General features: G+C 36.6%; 1 protein-coding gene across 1 annotated transcript; it reads right to left on the bottom strand.

Moving 5' to 3' along the window:
• Positions 1-697: 697 nt before the first annotated feature.
• On the bottom strand, positions 698-5,786 carry LOC141609745 (ABC transporter B family member 15-like). The gene is made up of 5 exons (XM_074428579.1): positions 5,699-5,786; positions 4,773-5,230; positions 3,891-4,431; positions 2,452-3,306; positions 698-2,347 (listed from the first exon to the last, which is right to left on the bottom strand). Exons 1-5 carry the CDS (start codon positions 5,777-5,779, stop codon positions 956-958), a joined length of 3,327 nt encoding a protein of 1,108 aa, XP_074284680.1. The 5' UTR covers positions 5,780-5,786; the 3' UTR covers positions 698-955.
• Positions 5,787-27,520: the final 21,734 nt, after the last annotated feature.

Genomic DNA, 27,520 nt, shown 5'->3' with positions numbered 1-27,520 from the left:
TGGATCCGGTGGGTCGGATCCATATGTGTAGAACGGAACCACATATGGATCATATGGTGAAGATCCAAATTGTACCCTTAAATCCATTTTTATTTCATTTTTCTAAAGAATAAATTAAGTTTTAAAAAAAAATGAAACTATATCCCTTTTTATGTTTTATAATAAATTACACTTTATTTTGATATATTTTTTTATAAACTTTAATTTTAATATTTGAGGTAAAAGAATAGTATGTAAAGTTGGTGTAATATTCAAAAATTAATATTTTAATATTTAAGAAATGAGTCTTTTCTTATTAAAAGAATAAGAGGCGGATCAAGATCAAGTCTAAATCTTGTGGATTTCGATAAGGATATGGGAATTTTAAATCCTATTGATATGAACCTAATTTGGATTTCCTATACGACTTAAGGATCTAGAATCTAGATTTAGATCTTATAGGGTCATATCGACATTCTACCATTTGTCATCCTTACGAGATACAACATCTCATAAAATGCATGACACAAAACACATTATTTAAATTTATTAAAATATATATTTCATCTTATAATAAAATATGATTTTAATTTAATAAGATTACTTGATGTTGACTTTTAAATAAAATTCAAATTATTAGCATATGCTAATTAGTTATAACCTAACGGTCATATTAATAATAAGTCATTATGTCAACTTATACGGAAAATATGTCATGTATGCAAAAGATGATCATCATTTATCAAGAAAAGTGTTTAAATTACATCATGTGGTACCCATATTATGCTGAAATGAAATGTCTTCAATTGTCAAAATTTAAAAATAATAATAAAAAATTAGATACAATTCGTTAAGTGCTTGACACATATCTCGAGTGTCGTTTAAGTGTCGTATCTGACGAATGTGGACAAACTAGATTGTAAAAGTGTCTGTGTTTCCTAGTGATCCATTCCCATTATATATTCATAACATACAATTATTTGTTTTCACATGCGGTAACTTGAGCAGGCCTTTGAGTATTGACTAATGAGTAGTAAGCACCTCTTGTACCTTTTTCTAATAGAGATGAATGATTCCCTTTCTCCACAACTTTCCCATTATCCAACACAATAATCAAATCACAATTTTGTATAGTACTCAACCTATGAGCTACTACAACACTTGTTCTTCCTATCATCAAACTTTCAAGTGCATCTTGTACAATATTTTCAGACTCACTATCGAGCGCACTCGTGGCCTCGTCTAGCAATAAAATTGCTGGGTTTCGTAAAATGGCCCTTGCAATTGCTACCCTTTGTTTTTGTCCTCCTGATAATTGAACTCCTCGATCACCACACCATGTATCATACCCATCTTTTAGCCCACTTATAAAATCATGTGCATTTGCTGCCTTCGCTGCCTTTGTAATTTCGTATTCATCGACATTGTCATCACTAGCTCCATATATAATGTTCTCTTTTATGGTACCGGAAAATAACGTAGGTTCTTGGCTCACCAAGGCTATTTGCATCCTTAAAGACTTAAGGTTGTATGTTTTAATGTCGCGTCCGTCGATTTTAACCACTCCATTAAAGGGATCATAGAACCTTTCTATTAAGCTAACAATTGTCGACTTACCCGAACCACTTTGCCCTACTAGAGCACTTGATTTCCCCGCTTCAAGACTAAGTGACAAGTCCTTAAAAATCATCACATTAGGCCTAGAGGGGTACATGAAATCAATTTCTTGGAACTCTATGTCCCCAATTACTTTGCTCGGTCTACACCCATTAGGCTCGTTAGGCTCAATCCTTGTACAACGGTCGAAGATAGCAAAAACTGATTTAACGGCCTCTGCACCCTTGGCTATGTCTGTGGTCATGGTCCCAGCCTCAGCAATGGCTCGTCCGGTACCCAGCAGGATCATGAAGATCTCAAACAACTGCTTAGGTGTGAGAATATTTTGAGAAATAAGTTTACAACCATACCACAAAATCATGGCCCTACTAACAGTACCAACACCTTGGGTAGTTGATAGCCCTAAACCAGCATACCATGATTGTCGAATACTCTCCTTTTGAGGTCCTTCCTCGAGTTTTTCGAGCATGCCTAGGATTTTATTTTGAGACGAAAATGAAGCAATAATTCGGAAGTTGCCCACAGCTTCGGCAGCCAACTTACTGCTTTCATCATGGGACTTCGCTGCCTTCCTAGACATGCTTTTTATCAGAATCCTTCTTATATAGAATAATATAATGGAGAGAGGTTGCGCAGCTATCATGACTATAGCAAACCTCCAGTTAATTATTAATCCCATTGTAAAAGCAACGATTACTGCTAAACTAGTTTGTACTAGAAGAGATATTCGATCTCCAACAAGAGACCTTACCTGCCATTGATGACCACATAAAAAAATCAACTAGATTAGATAAGGAATTAAGGATATGTACAACTTTATCATTACGAAAAAAAAAAGATTTACGAAAAACTTACCACATTTGCATCCTTAGAAAGCCTAGAACAGAGAGTACCAGTAGCATTCTGATGTTGATCAAACCAGCCTACCTCAAACGTGAGCATTTTTGAAAGCATCCTTTCCCTAACCCTTTTAGTCAAATACTCTCCCATATATGCAAAGTTATAATGAAGAATTGTACCCGTAAGTAATGATAACACGCCGAATCCAAAAAAACATAACGCATAAATCTTCGTTTTCCTCTTAATCTCATCATGATCTTGTATAAAAAACAAAGACAACATCATCCCCGTCACCAGTGAATAAACTGGTTCAATTGCCCCAAATAACATGGCATTAACACACCCAACACTAGCATGTTTCCACTCGGGCTTGCTCAATGCTAATAGTCTCCTAAATGATGGTACACTCGTTTTAGTCTCAACCTTGATTCCCGTGGGAATAATTGGACTAATTTTTATGTCTAAGATATCAGATTGTCGTGTTTGATGACTTTTTATTTCATTAGAATTTTCACTAAATAAGGGCTTTTGATATTCAGGCTTAGTTTGCTGCAATTGGAGGAGTGCAGTATAAATCCCGTCTTGTTGTTGAGTTAAAGTGTCATGGGATCCAAGCTCCATAACATATCCATTGTCAATGACGGCGATAATGTTAGCATTTCTAATGGTGGAGAGACGGTGGGCAACCGTTATTGTGGTTCGGCCAACAATCACATTATCAAGGGCTTCTTGGACAAGCCTTTCGGACTCGGAGTCTAATGAGCTAGTAGCCTCATCTAGGAGAAGGATGCAAGGTTTTCTGATGATGGCCCTTGCTATGGCTATTCTTTGTTTTTGCCCTCCTGACATTTGCATACCTCTTTCACCAACCTGATACCATTATAGTGGTTGTGAGTTTCAAGAATTTGATTAATTTTAAATCAAAATGTTTCTACACTGTTTGCTAATTGATCTTTCTTCACTAATGTGTGCTTAAGAACAAATGTAATGCCTATTAAAGACAAGGTTTTTGTCTTACTAAATTGGATCGTCATATACCTTTAATAAAATGATTTAAGTGCCTTATTAACCTCATTACTTATTATAATGTTTATATGTCATGTTTACACCAATGTAGATTTCAAATTAATGCTGCCATATTCTGTTAGTTATTTAAAATACAAGGCCGCAATCCTAGAAAAACCGTTTTAAAAAAACTTGGTTTAGTGTCTATAAATGTTGTCCTGACGCTCTTGGCAAGTGTTATCTTAAAGATACATGTTCTTGTAAATGGAGACTTTGTATGAGATAACACTCCCTCTTTAGGCTCTTTTGTATCAGGTTTATGTACGGTGGATGCATCCAACGCTACTGCTTTTTCCCATGAACCCCGAACCTAAATTGTAACCTAACTTGGCGATTTCTTTAAATATATGCATAAGAAAAAAACTTGTGGTAGGATAAGCAAAACATACCTGTGTATCATAACCTAGTGGCAATTGGTTAATGAAGTCATGAATATTTGCTGCTTTGGCAGCATCAATAACCTCATCCATTGTAGCATTCTCTTTACCAAAAACAATATTCTCTATGATACTTGTGGCAAATAAAGCAGGCTCCTGGCTTACCAGCGCCATCTGCGACCTCAACCACTTGAGTTGGAGTGTATCCATAGACACCCCATCTAACAGTATTTTCCCATGAATGGGGTCATAAAACCTTTGTAGCAAAGCTAATGTTGTAGATTTTCCGGACCCGCTTCTTCCAACTAGCGCCGTTGTCTTTTTCGCCGAAATTAAGAGGGAGAAATCATTGAAAATGATTGAGCTTGGTCTTGTAGGGTATGCAAAATGGACATGCTTGAATTCAACCTCTCCTAAAACATTCTGAATTGTTATACCCTCGATGTTTTCGGAATCGATTGTCGGAATCCTTTTTATCATTTCCAGTATTCTCTCACCGGCCGAAGCTGCTTCTGAGAAGTATTGAATGTCAGAGAGACTCGACCCAAGAGCTCTACAAATGTGAATTATCAGACATTAATAATGATAATATATAACCTAACTTGCACTAATTTATGGTGATGAGATGCAAAATTACAAAGTATGGGCTTAAATATTCAATTATTAAAATTGAAATTATATTCCCTTCGTCCTCGTCAATTGTTTTACCTCTTTATTTGGAAATGTTTTTATGAATAATTTGATCCACTTGTCATCAAATAATTGGTTATCTCCTCTTTCCTCAGTCTTTGTGCCAAAATCAAAGGTAAAGAAATGACCGGGACGAAGGAAAATATTAATGTATAAAAAAGTGCCAAAAGCAAGGGAAAAGTAGGAACGTCAAAGGAAACTCACAATCCACCAGTTGCAAGGTTAATAACCATAAGGAAGACAGTGCCTCCCTTTGCACCATGATACATGACAAGCCTACTTCCATACCATGCATTAAAGGCCCAAATCATATATGTCACACAATTGCTACCAATAGCCATTTCTTTAGCCAAACCTTGTTTTAGACCTAACTTAATTGAGCCGTCTAATGTTTTTGAGAACTTATCCATTGTTTTGGTCTCCCCAACGAAGGCATAGACCGTTCTTATAGACGAAATAGCCTGCTCTGCTATGCTCCCCGCCTTGTTGTATTCGATTGATAGCTTCTTTCCTAAGTCCATGGATATCCGACCATATACTATGCCCGGAATGATGAGGAAGAGCACAAAAGGGACCCCAACTATTGCTAACCTCCATGTTAACACAAATGCTGTCACGTAGCTTCCAATGAAAGTGGACAAGTTCATCACAAAATGTGGCACCTATACAAACAATGACGAAAACAATGATACACGGTAGCTATGAGGAAGTTTTGAATATATAAAAAATTCATATGAATTAACAACTGCCTAAGTTGTCCCACTTTAATTTACAAAACAAAATTATAACTAATTATTATTTTTACCATTTATGAAATTTCCAATTATGTTTTACGAATCAATCAGAATATCAGTTGGTGTTTGCCAAATAATTATTCAGCTCAAAGTTTTAAAGTTGAAGATGAACATTTTTGACGTTGGTAAGATTATGCAGTTAGGTCAATTATACAAATTCTTAGGTAATGCACTCTTACATTGTAAGTTTGAAAAACAGATTTATTAAATCACTAATAGTGAATGGCTCATGATTTTTGAATGATTAAATTAGTTTTACATAAATTTATACAGAGTATAAGACAATCTTATACGAGAATAACTAATATCTTAATTGATCATAAGAAGTGGCCTAACCTTTTCAGCGATGACTTGTTGAATAATAAGGCTATCGCTGGTAACATTTGTGACAACCTCAAATGTGGTAGCAACTTGCATATCAAAGAAGCTACGGAAAATTCACGTGGTATCCTCGAATTTTGTCATTTTGCACGTGGTACCCAAATTTTTAAGTTTGTGTACATAATACCCTCCATGTTTGATTTTCATGCACAACATAACCTTTTTGTCGCTATAAAAAAACTCAATTGCGCATAACTCCTAGATCGGAATTCGGAATCGTCCAATTTTTTTTCCTAAAATGATTATCTCGTCATAATCTACGATTTGAGAAAAAAAAATTGTCGACTGACATTTTATAGGGTTTTTTTTAAAGAAAATCTCAAATCAACCCTATCTTCGATCTTAATTTCCTAATGACCATTTTTGTTTAATCAATTTATAGATCTCGAAGAGGTAATCAATTTGAAAAAAAAAAATTAGTCAATTTCGATTTCTGGTCTATGATTTATGCTCAATCAAAAATTTTAAGAACGATAAAGAGGGCACATTGTGCTTGAAAGTGAAAACCCAAGGATATCATGTGCACAAACTTAAAAAGTTGGGTACCACGTGCAAAATGGCAAAGTTCGAGGGTACCACGTGAATTTTCCGAAGAAGCTAACATCTTGCCTTAACACTGCTTTCAAGTATCTATGTCTCATTCGTGTTGTTTGTCTCTCTGCTGTCCTTGTCCAACAATACCCCTCTGTAAATAAACACAAACACACTAAAAGGAGTAAATAATATTGTTATGAAGGTAACTAAATTATATTAGTAGACTATTATCGAAGATATTCTATTATTTATTGTTCCGTTTAGACAAATGACATAATGACTTACCGACCTAAAAAATTGACAATCCAAGCTCCGACAGCCACAATACATAGAAATGTTACATTCTGCATTTAAAAAATTTGATTAATGAGAAGTTATATTCTGCATCTACTAAATAACTAAATAAGTAACTATACACATAGCGTTAGTATGTGACTTGTATGTCACTGGAGTTTGATTATAGAAACAAATAAACTAAGGAACAAATTTTAAAGCAAGTTGATCATAGCGAGCTCCTCGCGAGACACGCGTTGGGTCTATGCGGGTTGCACACAGTTCTGATGTCAGGTTCAGTTTTCGTGCATGGTGTTCCATTCTTTCCTAAGTTGACTTCCACTAAATTTAGAAAGTTAGTGGAATCTTGATTTCATATATACTAGTATTGATGCCCGGCTTCGCCCGGGCTACTTGTATTTACCATTAATTTTTTTTTCATTAAATAAAATTACTTAAAGTTGCATACCCCATAAATTTATTATTAATATATTTTTCTATTTATATCCTAAAATTACGATGAAATAAATTTTGAGACAAATTCACTACTCCCGCTATTAATATTTTACTCTTATTAATGAAACAATAATAATAACATTTCACTACTTGCCCGTAATCATTGTTACTTTCACTACTCCCGCCGTAATCATTGTTACTGTCACTACTGCCGCATTAATATTAATAATTTCACTACTCCCGCCGTAATTATTATTACTTTCATTATTGCCACATTAATATTGATTATTTCACTACTCACGTTGTTGTTTCTACCACTTTCACTAATCTCGCTGATAATATTGTTACTTTTAGTATTTAAATGAGTGATTACTATCATATAACTATATCCAATGTTACTACAATTCTTTTTTTTACTGACGAAATTACTTTTACTACTTAGTCATGCAATTTTAAGAGATTATATATTTATATAAATATATTACATATATGCATTAAATAAAATCGAAAGAATTATGCAATCAATACTATATATTAATTCCAGAAACCAAGGGATTTCAATGTAATTAAATAAATCTATACAAATTAATTATACTGTAATTTATAACCTACTTATTATATTTTTGTATGTTAAAATATTTAACATCTCTATACATCTAATAAACTATAAAGTTTAATAAAATTGCATAGATTTTAAATTTAATATATCATTTTATGATGATAATAATTAATACAATAAGTGTGCATGTTTATACAAATTAATTATTTTATTTTAAGAAAATTGATCATCTTCTAGTCTTCTATAAATATTTAGGAAAATTACCAAGCATCTTCTTTCTTTTAATCTCCTTGAAATTGAGCATCTTAATTAATTATTTTATTTTAAGGAAATTGACCATCTTAATTAATTATTTTATTTTAAGGAAATTGACCATGTTTTAGTATCTTACAAATGTTTAGGAAAATTACCAAGCTTCTATATGATTTAATTTTAACCCAAACTATATAATATTTGCATTGAGATCCCTTAATCGGGTCCATCACACGGTGCTAGTGATTTAAAACTATATAGTATAATTAATTTGTATAACTTTCTTTAATTACATTGAAGTCCCTTGGTTTCTGGATTTAATATATAGTATTGATATATATATATATATATATATATATATATATATATATATATATATATAGAAGGGTTCTAGTAAGGTCATGATATATATTTAGTCCCTAAGTCCTCATAAGAGCCTTTGAATGAGGGAAATGAAGGGATGAGATTACATCTCATTTAAGGGTCACAAATCTCCCTCCCTATTCTCCCTCCCTAATTATGTATAACTCCTTCTAATTATGTACAACTTCTTCCACATTCTAATCTCCCTACTCACTTCCTCATTATTCTTCTCTCTCACTTCTCACTTCTCACATTCCCTCATTATCTCTCTTTTTTTTCTCTCACAAAACAAAACAAAACAAAATCAAACAAAAAAAACCAAAAAAAAAAACCCATCAAAAACCAAAACAAAATTTGTAAAACTGCCTCCCTTACCCACCACCACACCCGACCACACCCTCCCTTACCACCACCACACCCGACCACACCTGCCACGAACCACAACCGCCACACCTGCCAACCGCCACCCCTTCACGCCGTGACCACCGGACCCACCAACTCCCGCAGCAGACCACCAGTTCCCGCCCTACTCCCCCGTCATTATTCCCTCATTATTCCACCACCACCACTGCCGCCTACCTCCACCGCATCAATGCCTTCCTCCTCTGCCAGATCTACACCACCCCCAACACACCACCACCATCCCACAACAAACCCACGATAAAAACCCACGACAAAAACCCCACCACCACATTCCCGCCGCCACCATTCAAGCCTCACCTCCGTCCCAGATTCACTTTGTTCTTCATTTTTTGTTCTTTAAAGCTTTTTCTGTTGTTTAAAGCTTTTTCTTTTGTTTAAAGCTTTTTCTTTTCGATTTATTTAACTGAACTATATGCTAATTTGTTAAGACTATTAGTTTCATCATGTCAGTTAGGGATTATAATGTCATTTTTTCAGATTCACTTTTTCTTTGTTTGTTTTTGTTATTTGTTATTTGTTATTTGTTATTTTTTTTATTAGGTTATTTTTGTTATTTTGGTTTTTGTTATTTTTGTTTTTGTTTTCAGATTCAATCTTTGTTTTTGTTATATTTTTTTTATTTTGTTATTTGGTTGTTATTGTTATTTGATTTTTTTTTTCAGATTTACCTTTTTTATTTATGTATATAATTTGTTATTGTCATGGCTCATTCATACTATTAACCTCTAAAGTTATACATTGTAAAAATTGTAGTTACACAAATTTTGGACTAAAGTTATACATATTGTGCATTAAAGTTATACACTGCGTGCATTAAAGTTATACACTCGATATATAAATTTTTCATTGTTAATTTTTTTTGATGAATCATGATTTTGTTATTTGTTTTTTTTTTTTGTTATTGTTATTTGGTTTTTTTTATATTTGGTATTTTTGTTAGATTTACGAGTTTTTTTGTTAGATTAACGGGTTTTTGTTATTACGGGTTTTTTTGGTTTTTGTTATTATGGTTTTTTTTTTGTTATTGTTATTTGGTTATTTTTTTATTATTAGTTTTCAGAACTAGTTTTCTTCTTCTCAACTTTCATCACTTTTTTTATTTTGAATTTTCAAAACTATATGTAAATACAACTAAAGTTATACTATCTACTACTAAAGTTACACTATTTACGACTAAAGTTATACACTTCAAACATTAAAGTTACAGACTATATGACTAAAGTAACTTTAATCTCATCTTCTTATTGTGTTGGTTTCAAATCTGAATTTATATTCCTAAAGTTATACAATTTTGAACTAAAGTTATACAAATTTGGACTAAAGTTATACAAAAAATGCCTGAAGTTATACAATGCAACTTCACTGACAAATTTGTATAAGTTATACAATTTTGGACTAAAATTATACAAATTTTTACTAAAGTTATACAAAAAATAACTGAAGTTATACTATTATGCACTAAAGTTATACAATTTTTGACTAAAGTTACACAAATTTAGACTAAAGTTATACTATTATGAACTAAAGTTATACAATTTTTGACTAAAGTTCTACAAATTTGGACTAAAGTTATACAAAAAATGACTGAAGTTATACTATTATGGACTAAAGTTGTACTATTTACGGCTAATGTTGCACAATTTTTTTACTAAAGTTACATAATTTTATACAAAAATGGACTAAAGTTATACAAATATGGAGTAAAGTTATACAAAACTGAACTAAAGTTATACAAAAATGGACTAAAGTTATACCAATATGAACTAAAGTTATACAAATAAAGACTAAAGTTATACAAAAATGGACTAAAGTTATACAAAAAAAGACTACAGTTATACAAACATGGACTAAAGTTATACAAATATGGACTAAAGTTATACAAATATGGACTAAATATGTATAACTTTAGTCCTTATTTGTATAACTTTAGTCCATTTTTGTATAATTTTAGTCCATTTTTGTATAACTTTTGTCCTTATTTGTATAACTTTAGTCCTTATTTGTATAACTTTAGGCCATTTTTGTATAACTTTAGGCCATTTTTGTATAACTTTAGTCCATTTTTGTATAACTTTAGTCAATTTTTGTATAACTTTAGTCCTTATTTGTATAACTTTAGTCCATATTTGTATAACTTTAGCTTTAGTCCTTATTTGTATAACTTTAATCCATATTTGTATAACTCTAGTCAATTTTTGTATAACTTTAGTCCTTATTTGTATAACTTTAGTCAATTTTTGTATGGCTTTAGACCATTTTTGTATAACTTTTGTCTATAACTGTGTATACTTTAGTCATTTTTTTTCATTTTTATATAAAAATATTAACCACAAATTTTATGAAAAATATTTTAGTAGATCTTAGATGAAAAAAAGTATATCATAAAAAAAACGATATTTAAAACCCGAAATTTAAAAAAAAACGTATAACAAGAAGAGATTTGAAAATAATAAATAACAACAAAAACTAACAAAAATTAACAAATAGAATAAACCGACCCCAAACAACGAATTTAACACAAAATCTGAAAAAAAAAAAAAAGTGACGAAAAAACCGAGACGCAAAATCTGGAAAAAAAACGAATTTATATAATTTATCGACGGCTAGGGTTGAGCAAAACCGGTTACCCGGCCCGGTTTTGCAAACCGGTTCGGTCCCCGGTTTTAAAAACCTTAAATTTCTTAAACCTCACCCGCACCTCTTTTAATCCGGGTAACCGGTTTTTGTGAAATTTTCAAACCGGATTTGAAAACCGGTTACCCGAACCGGTTTTCGAACCCGGTTTTTGGTTGAATGCTCTTGAATGACACAATAAACATGCTGCCAATTTGACTTTTGAAGACATTGGTGGTCAAATGTTAAAATTACTTCATAAAAAAGTCATACATATTAAAGTTCAAAGAGTCATAGACATGTAAATAATGTTCAAAACTACAATTAAAGAGTCACACATCTAAAATTACTTCATAAAGAAATAGCGTTTTGATGTTTTGGGCTTAAGTCTTGGCTTGGGTGTGTTTAATTCATAGATGAAATTATATTTTTGAGAAAAACGTCAATCCGGTTTTAAAAGCGGTCTCCGGTTTGATTTTATTTAGACCCGCACTCGCACCTCATTTATGCTTAAAAATTCGGTTCGGGCTCCGCACCGGAAAAAACCCGAATTTTTCGGTCTCCATTATTCGGGTTTCGGTCCGGTTTCGGTTTAAAAATGCGGTTCGGTTTTTTGTGCTCAGCCCTATCGACGGCGGTGTTGGAGGTGGAGGTGGCGGTGGAGGTGGGCGGTGGGTGGTGTCTGGTGGGATAGCGGTGGGTGGTGGTGAATGAGGAAGAGAGAAATGAATGATTTATTTGCGTTTTTTGATTTATTTGGATTTTTTGATTTATTTGGATTTTTTGGATTTTTGATTTTATTAAGCAAACCAACCTACATTTAAACCGTGAGTTGATTTTCTTGACACATAAAATTTCGTTCCATGGACTATGAAAGAAAATGAATCGACTCAAATTTTTAACATAATCAAGAAAAATTCAAAAGTAATACTCAAACTCCCTCGAAAAAGTAATATTGCTACTGTTGAATATGAAACATGTTACATTGAAGAACGAATTATGTTCATCCACTTGAAGAACGAATTATGTTCTTCCATTTGAAGAACGCGAGCAGTAGCATCATACTCGATGAGTGTGTAGGGGTAGTGATGTGTGTGTTTTATATAAGGTTTTTACCTCATTTTTACACGCATTTCTGTACTATTATACGTGGCATTTAGCTACAAATATCCCCGAATAGTCTACTTTGGTTTGTCTTGTGTAAATTGCAGGTATAGACCAAAGAGGAGATAAATCGAGCCCAAACTCGCCTCTTTTGCATATATTTATGGAGAACAATGAGCCGGAGCTTGGAATCTATCACTTTGAAGACGCGTGAGCTGATTTTGGAAGGTGACGAAGTGCCTCATGTGCTAATATAGCTCGATCGACCACTTATCTAGTCGATCGAATGCTTTATACCATGAAGATCACTCGATCGAGATGTTTATCTACTCGATCGAGCAGGCCACACTAAGGAGTTACTCGATCGAGTAGTATTTCTACTCGATCGAGGGGAATTTTGTTTAGTTTACTCGATCGAGCGGTTTTATTCCACTCGATCGAGTGGGTTGCCTTGTATTTGTATTTTTCCGCCTATTTTCGTATGGGCTTTTGTAATTAGGCTTTAGATTAGGTTTAAGGGGGAGATTTTCGTGTGCTACTAAAAGGAGTAGACTGCGTAACTCTTCGTCACTGACCTCTCCTTGATCTTACTCTCTGCTTCCCTCTTCTTTACTCTTTTCTACTCGGATTTAGACTTGGAAACGGTATTATTATTCCTTTTTAATTCTTAATCATAATTGTTATTTGAATTCATTCCTCTCTATTATTAATTTTATTATTGCTTTATTCCATCTCTTTATTTTCATTATTATCATGTTTAATTCCGATTGTCTACATATTATTGTTGTTGAGTCGATAATGATGTCTAGCTAATTCCCTCTTGCTAAGACTAGGGAATCCATGATTATGAAGGAATAGTTATCGCTATATTAGGTTAATGCTTGTGTAGTCTTTGTTGTTAATCGCTACAGTTAATTGTTTCTGTCTAATTGAGTCGATGCAATTAGTCAATTTATCGTAGTAAACCTTGACCTGGACCGGAAGGTTGGAAAGGGTGAGACTCGTAGCGAACATTAGGGCACCGTAGTGAGGGCGGAAGCTAAGCTATTTGTGCTTTAGGGCGAATTGAGACCGGAAGGAGATATTCACTGCCCCATAGAATATACTTGCATTGACCTGAGACCTAGATTGCTTGACTGAATTATCATGAAGAACCGATTATCTTAGCTGCTTTTCCCTTAATTGCTTAATCTTTATTCTCCTACCCTTTTTCTCTTATCAAAACCCCCAAGTTGGTTACCGTGACGAACTTAGACAAAGTTGACATTTTCCCATCTCCCTGTGGAGATCGACCCGACTTCCCTAGCTATATTAGTTAGAGCCAGTTGGTTATTTTTGATAGGTATACGACTGCCCTGTCAAATTTTGGCGCCGTTGCCGGGGAGGTGGCCCAATTTTGTTGCTTTATTTAAGTTTGTCTTTCATCTCAAGGAACCTTTTCCTTGAGACTGATCTCATTTTTGCAAAAGTTTTTGATTAGTTGCAGGTAATCTGTTCTATAAGAGAACATCGTCGCACCTGCTCTGCTTTGTAAATTCTATCTGCTAGAATGCCGAATATAGCCAGCCATTTAGAGCCTAACGTGGATTCCCTTCCAAAAGGTTTCTTACTACCCACTACTGAATCGGGAACCTTTGGAATCCACCCATCCTACATACATCTCGTCGAGAGAAATCTCTTTAGGGGGGTACCCGAAGAAGATCCATGCAGGCATATAGAGCTATTTACAGAGTATTGTTCTACCATTCCTCTTGCTGCTGGGGTGACACAGGACAAAGTGAAGGGAGTTCTCTTTCCCTTTTCTTTAGCTGATGATGCCCGAGAATGGTTGAGGGATTTAGATAGGGAAGCAGCCGGTGTAACCGACTGGAGTTCTCTTGCTTTAGCCTTTTACAGGCGATATTTTCCACCACAGCGCACTAATGCTTTGAGAGCTCAGATTACTTCTTTTGAGCAATTGCCCACCGAAGACTTGGATGGGGCTTGGACTAGGTTCAAGAAGCTCGTCCGTTTTGTGCCTCATCACGGTTTCAAGCGTTGGTTCCTATGTACCCAGTTTTACAACGGGTTATATCGAAACCAGAGAGCTATCCTTGATAGTGTAGTTAAGGGGAGATTCACAAAAAACGTGGAGGATGATCAAGGGTGGCGTCTTATTGAGGAGATGGCTATCCATGTTGCCGAATATGGAAATCCCTGAGGGAGTGGGCAAGTCAACGAGTTGGTAGCAGCTGAAGTGGAGAGTCCTAGCAAAAGTTTAGGTAACGTGGAGATTACGGAGGTTATGGGTGAGAGTGCACAAGTTTGTGCAATTACTGAGCATGAAGAGATATGCGGTAGATGCGGCATGGAGAGGCATGACCCCATTGATTGTATGGCGAGAATAGAGCGCGTCCTTGCTTATCAGAAATACAGGCAAGGAGTTCCTTTTTCTTAATTATATGAGGAAATGACAAATATTTCTACTCTTTCTACGCCAATGCCGCAGCCAAACCCCCTTCTACAAACGAGAAAATTGCCGAACTGAAATCCTTGATGTTGAACTTTACACAACCGTTTGGGGAGAAATGCAGCAAGAATGAAACTGTTATCGTGGAGTTAAGAGAACAAGTCGCACAATTGACACTCGCGAAAGACCAAGCTAACCATCCACCGACATGCGACCTAGTTAATGCCATCAATCTCCGAAGTGGCCTTGCTTATGAGGGGCCAAAAATGCCGAGAGACGGGGTTGTGACAGCTGATAATGCCCCGGAAGAAGAGCTAGACGAGTATACGGACGATATCCCTGCTGTATATTGTCCTGGCACTCGATCGAATGAAAATACTACTCGATCGAGTGAAATTTTCCATCAAGATGGTCGATCGAGTATAAATACTACTCGATCGAGTAGTGCTCAATTTGAAGAACTCGATCGACCAATGAATTCTTCTCGATCGAACAGTTTAGCAGATGAAGTCACTCGATCGAGTGAAAATTGTACTCGATCGAGTGAGTCAGAAATCCAAGAGCTCGATCGAGTGGTTCGAATAGCTCGATCGAGTAATTTCCAAGATAAAACCACTCGATCGAGTGAAAAAAGTGATCGATCGAGTGCCAGAGCCAGCGGAGATCCTATTTTGACATCTAATTCCGCTACTGTGTCATCTTCCCCTACTGTGAAGACGTCATGTGCTGATAAAGGTAAAGATAAAGTTGCGGGTCCACTCATTGCTACCAGAGTACCCTTCCCAAGTCGTCTGAAGGACGCGAAGGTCGAGCGACAGTACGGTAAGTTTATGGACGTTGTGAAGAATCTCCAGGTAACGGTCCCTTTTACCGAACTTATTACCCAGGTACCTACTTACGCTAAATTCATGAAAGATATTGTGACGCGTAAGAGAGAGCTAAGTGAATTCGAGACCGTTTCATTTTTGGAAGAGTCTAGTAATTTACTTTTAAATAAGGCTCCACCTAAAATGAAGGACCCGGGTAGCTTCTCTATCACTTATGTTATAGGCAATGTAGTTATTGATAAGTCTCTTGTGATTTAGGAGCCAGCGTCAGTGTCATGCCCTTATCTATCTGCAAGAAATTGAATATGGGTCATCTTAAATTGACTAACATTACCCTACAGATGGCCGATAGATCTGTTAGGCGACCCCTGGGTGTCTTAGAGGACGTGCCTGTGAAAATAGGCAAGCTCTTTATACCAGTAGATTTTATTGTCCTAGACATAGCTGAGGACACCGGACCCCGATTATATTAGGAAGACCGTTCCTTTGTACGACTGGGGCCATTATTGATGTCAAACAAGGGCGTTTGACTCTTGCAGTAGGGGATGACGCGATTACTTTCAGTCTGCCTAGCACTTTGGCCCGGCCAATGATAGAGGATATATGTTATTCTGTCGATATTATTGACGAGTCTATTTATGACTTCTGGGCGGGTTCTTTTATAAAGGACCTACTAGAGGCTCTTATGCTTTTGGATGAGTGTGCAGATAACCCAGATGACGATGATGCTGTGTTGGATTTGCTTAAGAATGATTTAGATGAGCGTGAACTCACCGACGCTGAGGGAGAGCAAGTGGAACAGATGATCAGCACCCTTTGCTCCATTGAGGTAAAGGTGCCTGAGCGTAAGCCTCTTCCCTCTCATCTAAAATATGTTTTCTTAGATGATACTGAGCAACATCCAGTCATTGTTAGTGCTAAGCTTGATAATGATCAGCTGACTTCCTTGTTAGTTGTGCTTAAGAAAAATAGGAAGGCTTTGGGTTATTCCTTGGACGATATCAAGGGAATTAGTCCCGATATTTGTATGCACAGGATAGAGCTGGAGGAAGATCACAAACCTTGCAGACAGGTCCAGCGCCGGCTGAACCAGAAGATGCAAGATGTTGTGATGGCTGAGGTAATAAAGTTGCTCGACGCGCAGGTATTATGTATTCTGTTGGTCATTTTAAGTGGGTCATTCCAGTGCAGGTAGTCCCTAATAAAGGAGGGACCACCGTGGTTAAGAATGACAAAAATGAGTTAATACCTACTAGAGTAGTGACTGGTTGGCGGATGTGTATAGATTACAGACAGCTGAATGCCGCCACCAAGAAAGATCACGTTCCCCTTCATTTTATTGATCAAATGGTAGAAAGGATAGCTTCTCATAAGTTTTTCTGCTATTTAGACGAGTATTCAGGGTTTTTTCAGATCCCTATTCACCCAGACGATCAAGCTAAGACTACGTTTACTTGTCCTCAGGGCGTGTTTGCTTATCGCAGGATGCCTTTTGGTTTATGTAATGCCCCTGTCACCTTCCAAAGGTGCATGATAGGGATATTTTCAGAGTATATTGAGTCTATCATGGAAGTTTTCATGGACGATTTCAGTGTTTATGGAAGTGATTTTTCTAACTGTCTGACTAACCTTGATAAAGTGTTGCAGCGCTGCATTGAGGTTAATCTCATGCTTAACTGGGAGAAGTGCCATTTCATGGTCAACGAGGGAGTTGTCTTAGGGCACTTAGTTTCTGATAGGGAAATAGAAGTTGATAAAGCAAAAGTGAAAGTGATTCAGCAATTACCTCCTCCTGTTAATGTTAAAGGAGTGAGAAGCTTCCTTGGTCACGCCGGCTTTTATCGCCGGTTTATTAAGGATTTTTCAAAAATTGCTAAACCACTTACACAGCTGCTGGTTAAGGATGCCCCTTTGTATTTATTGACGAGTGTCTTTCTGCTTTTAACCTGGTTAAAGCAGGCTTTCGTATCTGCGCCGATCATACAACCTCCCGACTGGGACTTGCCGTTAGAGATAGTGTGTGATGCCAGTGATTATGCACTAGGAGCGGTGTTAGGCCAACGGAAAGATAAAGCTTTAAATGCAATATACTATGTGAGCCGAACTCTGGATGAGGCTCAATTGAAGTACACCACCACTGGAAAAGAACTGCTAGCTCTAGTTTATGCCTTAGAGAAATTTCGTTCTTATTTGATTGGATCAGAAGTTACTGTTTTACTGACCACGCAGCTCTGAGGCATCTCCTTGCTAAAAAGGAAGCTAAACCACGGCTATTGAGATGGATACTCCTTCTCCAGGAGTTTGATTTGCAGATTAAAGATAAGAAAGGAGCTGAGAACGTTGTAGCTGATCATCTGTCATGACTGTCGCGACAAGAGGGGGAAGATTCTTTACCTATTGATGAGTCTTTTCCTGATGATTCTTTATTTGTTGTATTGTCTTATATTGTAAACCAAGAACCTTGGTATGTAGATATAGCTAATTACGTTGTCAGTGGCAAGCTGCCGCCTGACCTTTCTCATCAGCAGAGGAAGCGTTTTCTGTATACGCTAAGCAGTATTTTTGGGATGATCCTTATTTGTTTAAGGAATGTGCAGACGGTCTCTGTAGACGATGTATTCTGTAGTGGGAGACCAAAGTAGTACTGGAAGGTTGTCACTCCACTCCCTATGGTGGTCACCACGGTCCATCGCGCAACGTGGCTAAGGTACTTCAGTCTGGTTTTTACTGGCCTTCTTTGTTTGCTGATGCTAAGGCTTTTGTTTCAGCTTGTGATGCCTACCAACGATCAGGGAATATTTCAAAGAGACATGAGATGCCACAAAATGGTATCTTAGAGGTCGAGGTTTTCGATGTCTGGGGCATTGATTTCCAAGGACCGTTCCCATCTAGTAAAGGTAAAAGGTATATTTTAGTAGCTATAGATTATTTGTCGAAATGGGTTGAGGCAATCGCCTCACCTCATTGTGATGCCAAGACCATGATAAAAATGTTTAAAAAGGTCATATTTCCCCGATTTGGTGTCCCTAGGGTCGTCATTAGTGATGGGGGAATGCACTTTAAAGAGAAGAAACTAACTTCCATTCTGTCTAAGGTTGGTGTTCAACACCGGCGTGGTTTGGGGTATCATCCCCAAACTAGTGGTCAGGTTGAGGTCTCTAATCGCGAGATTAAAGAGATCCTGTCTAAGGTAGTTTCTAAATCACGGAAAGACTGGAGTTTTAAATTGGAAGACACATTATGGGCTTAGAGAACTGCCTTTAAGACACCGATCGGTTGGTTTATGGGAAATCTTGTCATTTACCTGTTGAGTTGGAATGCAAGGCTTGGTGGGCAATTCGTGAGCTTAACTTTGATCCTAAGTTGTGTGGTCAGAATCGTCTTTTGCAGCTAGATGAATTGGAAGAGTTTAGGCTTAATGCCTATGACAGCTCGCGCATTTACAAGGAAAAGACGAAGAGATGGCATGACAAAAGAATTCTACCACGAGAATTTCATGTCGGGCAAAAGGTGTTGCTGTTTAATGCTCGACTGCGATTATTTCCTGGCAAGCTGAAGTCCAGGTCGAGTGGTCCTTATACGGTGAAAGCTGTTACTAAATTTGGATCCGTTGAGCTAGAAAGCCCCGAGGGAAACCGGTTCAAGGTGAATGGGCAATATGTGAAGCATTATCACGAAGCAAATAAAGCAGACAATCGTGTTGAAGTCTTGTACTTCGACGAGCTTGACGCGCCAGTTAATTGATGCCAGACAGGTCGTGCGGGACCTCTTAAACCTGCGCTCTCCGGGAGGCAACCCAGACAGTTTTGTTGTATTTCTGTTGAAATTTTTCCTTCGCATTTCGCTTTTTGTTGAACTTTAAATGCTGAACTATGCGTCCTTTGTATTTCCCTTGCTCTTTACTCGTGTTTTACAGGTGCAGTAACTCGATCGAGCACATTTGAGTTGATAATCACTCGATCGAGTAACATCTATACTCGATCGACAACCTGCAAATCCACGATCACTCGATCGAGTAATAATTTACTTTATGACACCCTTTCACTCGATCGAGCTATTCCAAGCCACTCGATTGAGCTGTTTCATCTTCAAGATGCTACTTTTCGTCTGTTGAGCTACTGCTTAACTTCTTATTGACTTCTTATGACCTCCCATGTTCATGGTCAGTTTGGGGAGGTCCCTCTTCATGACGTTTTGTAAGTTTCCCGACTCCACTTATCCTTTTCTCCTTAGTTTGCATTTCTTTCCCTATTTTTGGTACAATGAGGGCATTGTACGGTTTGGTTTGGGGAGGTATGCATCCATATCTGTGTCTGCATGTTTTCTTGCATTTTCGTTTGCACGTTTACTCATTTTAGCATGCATTGTTGTTTTTAAATTCAAAAAAAAAAAAAAAAAACAGATAAAATCACATAATTTTCAAAATTTGCACGTTTATTTGAGTCGGAACGTTTGAACTTTGACGTTACATTGAATCCCTACCTTAGCCCTGCATATTCTTGATATTTAGTTGGCATGATAATGTGCATGATCTACGAGTTTTTGTTTCTCTCTTTTCTGAACGAATAGACTTGACTCATATATTGGCAAGCTACTATACATTCTGAGGTTAGGGCTTTATAAATTGGTGACATTCATGACCGGTTTCATTTAGGATGTGAGTAGTACTCTCTGTAAGGCATGTAACATCAATTTGCATAAGCATGAGTCTAGTCTTCTTAATACCTGTATGCATTCGGTCTGTGGATGGTGACACATGTAGGAGAGGCAGTTCCCTTTATTTCATTCTACCCATGAGCCTCACATAGCCAAATTGCCTTTTTGTCCTATTAGCTACATTCTATAATTTTGCCTACCCTAGCCGAGCTAGTGATGTGTAGTTGTTTGGAATGCTTTACTGCAGTCTGGTTATATAGCTGATTTCAGAAGTTGGTGGAAGAATCGAAGGGAATGAAAAGAAAGAAAATGTTGTGAAAAAAGAAAAGAAAAAAAAATGAATGAAAATGAAAAAAAAAGGAGTAGAAAGAAAGAAAAATCATATGCGAAAGATGAAAAATTGTATAGATGATTTTCACTCCCATAGCTTATTTATATTTTATGGGGAGTTGACAAGTTTATGGTGTTTTGTGAGTTGATTGCATCGAATTTGCACCGTTCTGTATTGTTATATTGAGTACGAAGTTGGGATGCAGTTTCATAATTTGGATCCGTGTTGCTAGTTTGGCTATTAACTCCACATTTCCAAATTCATCCTAGCCCCTTCTTACCCATTACCTCACTTACCCAAATGTAAATCCTCGGCATGTGTCTTCGTCATTAGTTTGGTTGGAATGCATAAGTACGGTTGTAGAGACTTTATTCATGTTAACTGCATGCATGTTCTTATAGGTCGAGTTAGGTGAGTGTCTTTACTTCTTTCTATCTCTCACATATATACTCACCATGTGCCTAAATTTGAGTGATGAGCGACCTGTGAGAGTCCGATATCTTTGAGTCTTGCAAGGTCGATGGTTCAGTTAGTTTGAAACATTGATTTAACTCGTTTGCATTTATCGCTTGCCACTTTGTTAGTTGTTGCATTAAACTGGTTTTGGCGAATGATTTGTACCTGATGCGTTGGTGCCGTTCCACTGTTTACTCTTAGTTGCATTCATAGTTTGCTTGGGGACAAGCAAAGGTTTGGTTTAGGGAGATTTGATGCGTGTGTTTTATATAAGGTTTTTACCTCATTTTTACACGTATTTCTGTATTATTTTACGTGGCATTTAGCTACAAATACCCCCGAATAGTCTACTTTGGTTTGTCTTGTGTAAATTGCAGGTATAGACCAAAGAGGAGATATATCGAGCCCAAACTCGCCTCTTTTGCATATATTTATGGAGAACAAGGAGCCGGAGCTTGGAATGTATCACTTTGAAGACGCGTGAGCTGATTTCGGAAGGTGACGAAGTGCCTTGTGTGCTAATATAGCTCGATCGACCACTTATCTAGTCGATCGAATGCTTTATACCATGAAGATCACTCGATCGAGTTGTTTATCTAGTCGATCGAGCAGGCCACAACAAGGAGTTACTCGATCGAGTAGTATTTCTACTCGATCGAGGGGAATTTTGCTTAGTTTACTCGATCGAGCGGTTTTATTCCACTCGATCGAGTGGTTTGCCTTGTATTTGTATTTTTCCGCCTATTTTCGTATGGGTTTTTGTAATTAGGCTTTGGATTAGGTTTAAGGGGGAGATTTTCATGTGCTACTAAAAGGAGTAGACTGCGTAACTCTTCCTCACTGACCTCTCTTTGATCTTACTCTTTGCTTCCCTCTTCTTTGCTCTTTTCTACTCGGATTCAGACTTGGAAACGGTATTATTATTCCTTTTTAATTTCTTAATCATAATTGTTATTTGAATTCATTCCTTTCTATTATTACTTTTATTATTGCTTTATTCCATCTCTTTATTTTCATTATTATCATGTTTAATTCCGATTGTCTATATATTATTGTTGTTGAGACGATAATGATGTGTTGCTAATTCCCTCTTGCTAAGACTAGGGAATCCATGATTATGAAGGAATAGTTATCGCCATATTAGGTTAATGCTTGTGTAATCTTTGTTGTTAATCGCTACAGTTAATTGTTTCTGTCGAATTGAGTCGACGCAATTAGTCAATTTATCGTAGTAAACCTTGACGTGGACCAGAAGGTTGGAAAGGGTGAGACTCGTAGCGAACATTAGGGCACCGTAGTGAGGGCGGAAGCTAAGCTATTTGTGCTTTAGGGCGAATTGAGACCAGAAGGAGATATTCACTGCCCCATAGAATATACTTGCATTGACCTGAGACTTAGATTGCTTGACTGAATAATCATGGTGAACCGATTGTCTTAGCTGCTTTTCCCTTAATTGCTTAATTTTTATTCTCTTAATCTTTTTCTCTTTCTTAATCCTTTTAGTTTAGAACAATCAAATCAAAACCCCCAAGTTGGTTACCGTGACGAACTTAGACAAAGCTGTCATTTTCCCATCTCCCTGTGGAGATCTTTCGACATCCCTAGCTATATTAGTTAGAGCCAGTTGGTTATTTTTTATAGGTATACGTTTGCCCTGTCAGGTAGAGTGGTTGTATTCATCGAATAAGGATGGTTCTCATGATGTGTCCAGTAAAATACTAAAAGCTAATAGTTCTCGCGTTTCATAGATTTAATTTAGTGAGCTAATAGGTAATTAAGTGAGCTAATAGGTAAATAAGTAGGTGTTGAGGTTCTAATTTACGCACTCTTAACCTTTTAACTAGCCTCGTTTTGCAATCGATTTGTGCTAATTAGGGTCATTTATTTAGTCTTTAGTTTCCTATTCGTTATTATATAAGATTTTATGCCTTTTGTAAGAAATGAAGCAAAATGGCTGGAAATCACGCAATTAAGCAACAATTCGGAGATAAATGAATGGTTCTAATGACCAAGCATAAAGCGGAGAGCAATCCCAAGAACCTCTAGGCCAATAAAATAAGATTATGACTGATATGGAGCTAGCCCCCACGACCTAGGATCAGCTTGCACGAGTTTAGGACAGCCAAGACAAAGAAGGAGAAGTATATGAAGAACTTGCCCGAGTTCTAGAGCGAGGTGAAGGAGAACTCGTCCGAGTTGTACCAGAACCAGCTCGAGTTCAAAGGCATGATTTGGACTTAAGCCTAGAATCTGCCCGAGTTTACCATGGACTTGAGCGGGGCAACACAACTTTGCCTTTACGAGAAGCCCATTAGTCTCCTAATCAAAGCATAATCTTGTATTATTATAAAATTATAAATTGCCCTCTTGTATCAATTGAGGGAGAGAACCCAATTATCAACCCTAATTCTAGATCTAGTTCTCTATCTAGCTTAATTACTTTCAATTAGTGTAATGTTTCCATAATTACTCTTCAAATTAATTGTAAATCTTCCATTGTTCTTGGAATCTATTGGGCTTATTGAAGATTGGTGACAAGATCTTCTTCTTTTCAAGGATTTCCCTTTTGTTTGTTCATTCTTTTTTCATATTTGAAGTTGGTATAATTTCCTTAATCTTTTCTTAGTTTTTTTATTAATAATCCTTTGTTAATTATCTTGCTTGATCATCATGTTTAGTCAATTTTTTGTGTTTAATTATATTATTAGCATGTTATTGATGATAATTAGTGAGTAGTATCTTAGTTAGGGTTAATGGTTGATTGAGGATATGATTAAAGCGTAGATCCATGCATGCCGAGTCTAATAAATTGATTAAGAATCTAGTTTCAACAAGTGCACATTACTTGTTTGATGAAATATTTCAGTGATAACTTGCATGATTATGTACTTGTTTATAAAAACCTATAAAATCGAAAGTCTTAGGATGTATTAGAACTTGCACTATGTTGGTGGGTAGAACGGGTGTACGCCAAAATGCTAACCCGACTCGACCCAGGAAGGACAGTTAGACCGAAAGACTCGGCCTATAGTCCGACTAGAACTCCAACTCAACTTAGACTAATATATGTGGACTACCTTTATCTTTACCTATGAACACATGACATCCTATTTCCTTTTATCAATTTTTTGCGTTTCATATATCTAATCATCGGTTTTTATTACGTTTTTATTGTTATTTGAATTAGTAGTTTAGACCAAAACTCCAAACCCAATTACTTGTGACAATAGAAACCACCTAAAGCAATCACCGTAACTTTTCTATAGACCATCTGTCTCAGTGGATCGATCTCGAGTTACTTGTTATATTAGCTACTACTTAAGAGTATATAAATATTTGTTTGGTGTGTTCAGCGACAACGATCCACCAAAATAGAGCCGTTGTCGGGGACGGTGTAATCTCTTTGTATTGTTATTAGTTTTTCTTTTAGTCGTGTTCCTTATTGCCTTTGGGAATCTAGTTCTTTAAGGTAGTACTAATTTTTCTCTAGCATTGCTTTGTTGTATGCTTCGGAGGTCTAGTCACAATCGTTTGCCAGTTGATCTGAAAATTGAAAGGACCTTAAGAAATGTAAGAAGAGTTTCCGAAACATATAAAGGGTATTTATTTCAAATACGGAGGGGCCAATCCCTTTAAGTGTTGACAACTTGGTGAATGTAAGGATTGTTCACAGAGAGAGCGTTAAATTCATAAACCCTTTTGCAAGAGAGGAAGAGCCAACCGAAACTTCTAACCCAAACAACACACAAAGCAACCAACTAAGAATGCCTAAATTCTCTTCGCACTCAATACCAACCGAGGATACCCTACCAAATGGAACTCCACACCCGCTCACTTGATTGGTAACTTCATAGCCAAATCGGCTTTCATATAATTGGTGGAGATGAGCTAATTTGGACAACTGCCTCCTGAAGATCCACATCTTCATATGGAGACCTTGTATGATTATTGTGTTGTTATCCCTCAAACGGGGGAACACAAGACCAAATCCGATGGGTGTTGTTCTTGTTCTCATGGGTGTTGTTCTTGTTCTCATTGATCGGAACCGCTAATCAATGGCTTAAAACTTGAATCGGACAAAACTTGGCATTAACAAATGGATGAAACTTGCTTTGACTTTTTACCAAAATTTCTATCTTCCGGAGAAAACCAATATGCTTAGAGCTCAAATGACGAGTTTTAAAGAAAGGGATGAAGAGTCACTATACGATGCATGTGAATGTTTCATGTCCATCTGACGTTCTTGTCCTCACCATGGGCTTAGTAAATGGTTTTCGGTTCAACAATTTTAGAATGGCTTGTATGAAGACTCTAGAAACATCTTGAATATGGTGTTTAATGGAATGTTTACCGAGGTGGATGACAATCAAACTTGGGAAAATATTGAGGAAATGGCTGTCTATAATAGATCAGTAAGTCTCCCTTAATACGGTATTATCCGTCGTAATCTTCAGACCGGTCAAATACATACCACTTGTATTCATAAGAATTCATAGGGAAAAGAAATATATTTGTCTTATATACACAAGTGGTATAATACTTGACATCTTTTAGGTTTAAGATGGATAGTGCCGTCTTAAATGAGAACTTGTGGTAATAGTGTTGATGCGTGTCCTTTATATGATGCTTTACACCCTATTTTACACGTATTTCAGAGCTCAATTATGTAGTTTATGCTACTATTTGCCCCATTTTGTCTACTTTCGTATTTTTATGTAATATTACAGATTTATGCGGAAATAAGTAGAAATTGAGCTAAATCCGTCCCTAAGTACCTAGCATTGCATTTGACGTGAAGTATTTACTCGGGAAATGAACTTGGTGCGCGTATCGAGGCTCGAAAGACGAATTCACGAAGCTTTTGGAGCCAACTACCAGCTAAAGCAGTCGATCGACTGGTCTTCATGGTCGATCGACCAGAGCACGGAGAAAAGGAGCTATTGTACAGCGTAGGTTGGTCGATCGACTGGTCCTTGTGGTCGATCGACCAGACCGTGATTCTGACGCAAGTTAAAAGATCGAGAAGTTAGAAGCCATTGTAACTTGGTTTAGGAATAAGGGTTAGGTAATATTTCTATATAACGTAACCTGGTTTTTCAGAAGTGATCATCAAGTTTTTTTATCATCAATAATTAGAGTTCTTGAGATTATTTTTCGTAATCAATAAAGTTTACTTTTGCATTCGGTTTTGATCCTTTCTCTGAAATTCCTTTACGGTATTCTCTGTTCCAATATTCAGTTTTATTGCTTTACTTCTTTCATAGTTTAGAATTGCTAGAGTAGTTTCCCAAAGCCAATTTATCGTCTCATGTTATTTGCTTGTTTAGTAAATTTAATCATGAATTCAGTATCTTTATTCGTTAATCTTGTTGTTGTTTTTATCGTAAACATGAGTATCTAAATACCCTGTGCTAGGATGTAGGGAATCTGTAGAAGTAGGCGGCGTAGAATAATAGACCTGGAATCGCGCCACGGTCGATCGACTGGGTTCCCTGGTCGATCGACTAGCCACGTGAGATCAGCTTCGTTTTAATTAATTTAATTGCTATATTTGACGAATCGAGTGCACGCGACTAGTTGAATGTTTAGGAATTGACCGACCCAATAAAGATCGAAAGATAGGGGAGGTAAATAGACTACCTAATTGAAACGACTAAATTAATAAGATCGAGGGATGAGTTAATTTAGACTTTTAAATCATTTTTCAGGACGAAAGTTAGCATTAGTGATATTAGGGACCCGTAGCGAGATCGAAAGATGCTATCTGTTAAGAATGGACCGAGAGGACTTCTTATTTTCTCGTCTCATGTGTTTATTTCAGACTTACCTAGGATACTGCCGCCGAATCTATAGTGAACCGACCATCTTAGCACCCTTTTAATATTTGATTTCATCTATTAGCTTAGTTTACTTTTCATTTGTTGCCTTTAGTTATATAACAACTCAAAACAAACCCCCACTCATATGTTTCTTTAGACTAAGATTAAGACAGCTATTAATTGCATCGCCTCCTTGTGGTTCGACCCTGAATGCCACTATCTATAGTAGTAGTTTGGAATTATAAATTTATCTTTGGTACTCTACGACGGTATCAAATTTTGGCGCCGTTGCCGGGGAGGCAATTGTTTAAATTTTTAGTTGTTTTTATTTTAGTCTTTTCTCAATTTAAGGGACATCTGTTCCTTAAACTATTCTTATATTCTTCTTGTAGTTTCATCTTATGCATAGGTCTCAACAAGGCGAATACTTCCCCTTGATCTCGAGCTTGAGAGGACTTTGCGCGTGAAGAGGAGATTATTTCAAGAACAACAGTCAGAGAAAGAGCCTAGTTCTCATTCTAGTTTTTACGAGAACGAGCTGTTTGAGGAGGATCCACCTTCGTCACCTATTTCTACTTCCTCAGCTGAGACCGTCACATCTCCAGACATGGCTAAAGAAGCGAGTATAGCCAGTCACTCTGAGCCGACAGCTGAGAATCTCT

This window comes from Silene latifolia, chromosome 1 (genome assembly GCF_048544455.1).
Source record: "Silene latifolia isolate original U9 population chromosome 1, ASM4854445v1, whole genome shotgun sequence".
Taxonomy (NCBI): domain Eukaryota; kingdom Viridiplantae; phylum Streptophyta; class Magnoliopsida; order Caryophyllales; family Caryophyllaceae; genus Silene; species Silene latifolia.
This window is presented reverse-complemented; position numbering and strand designations above follow the sequence as displayed.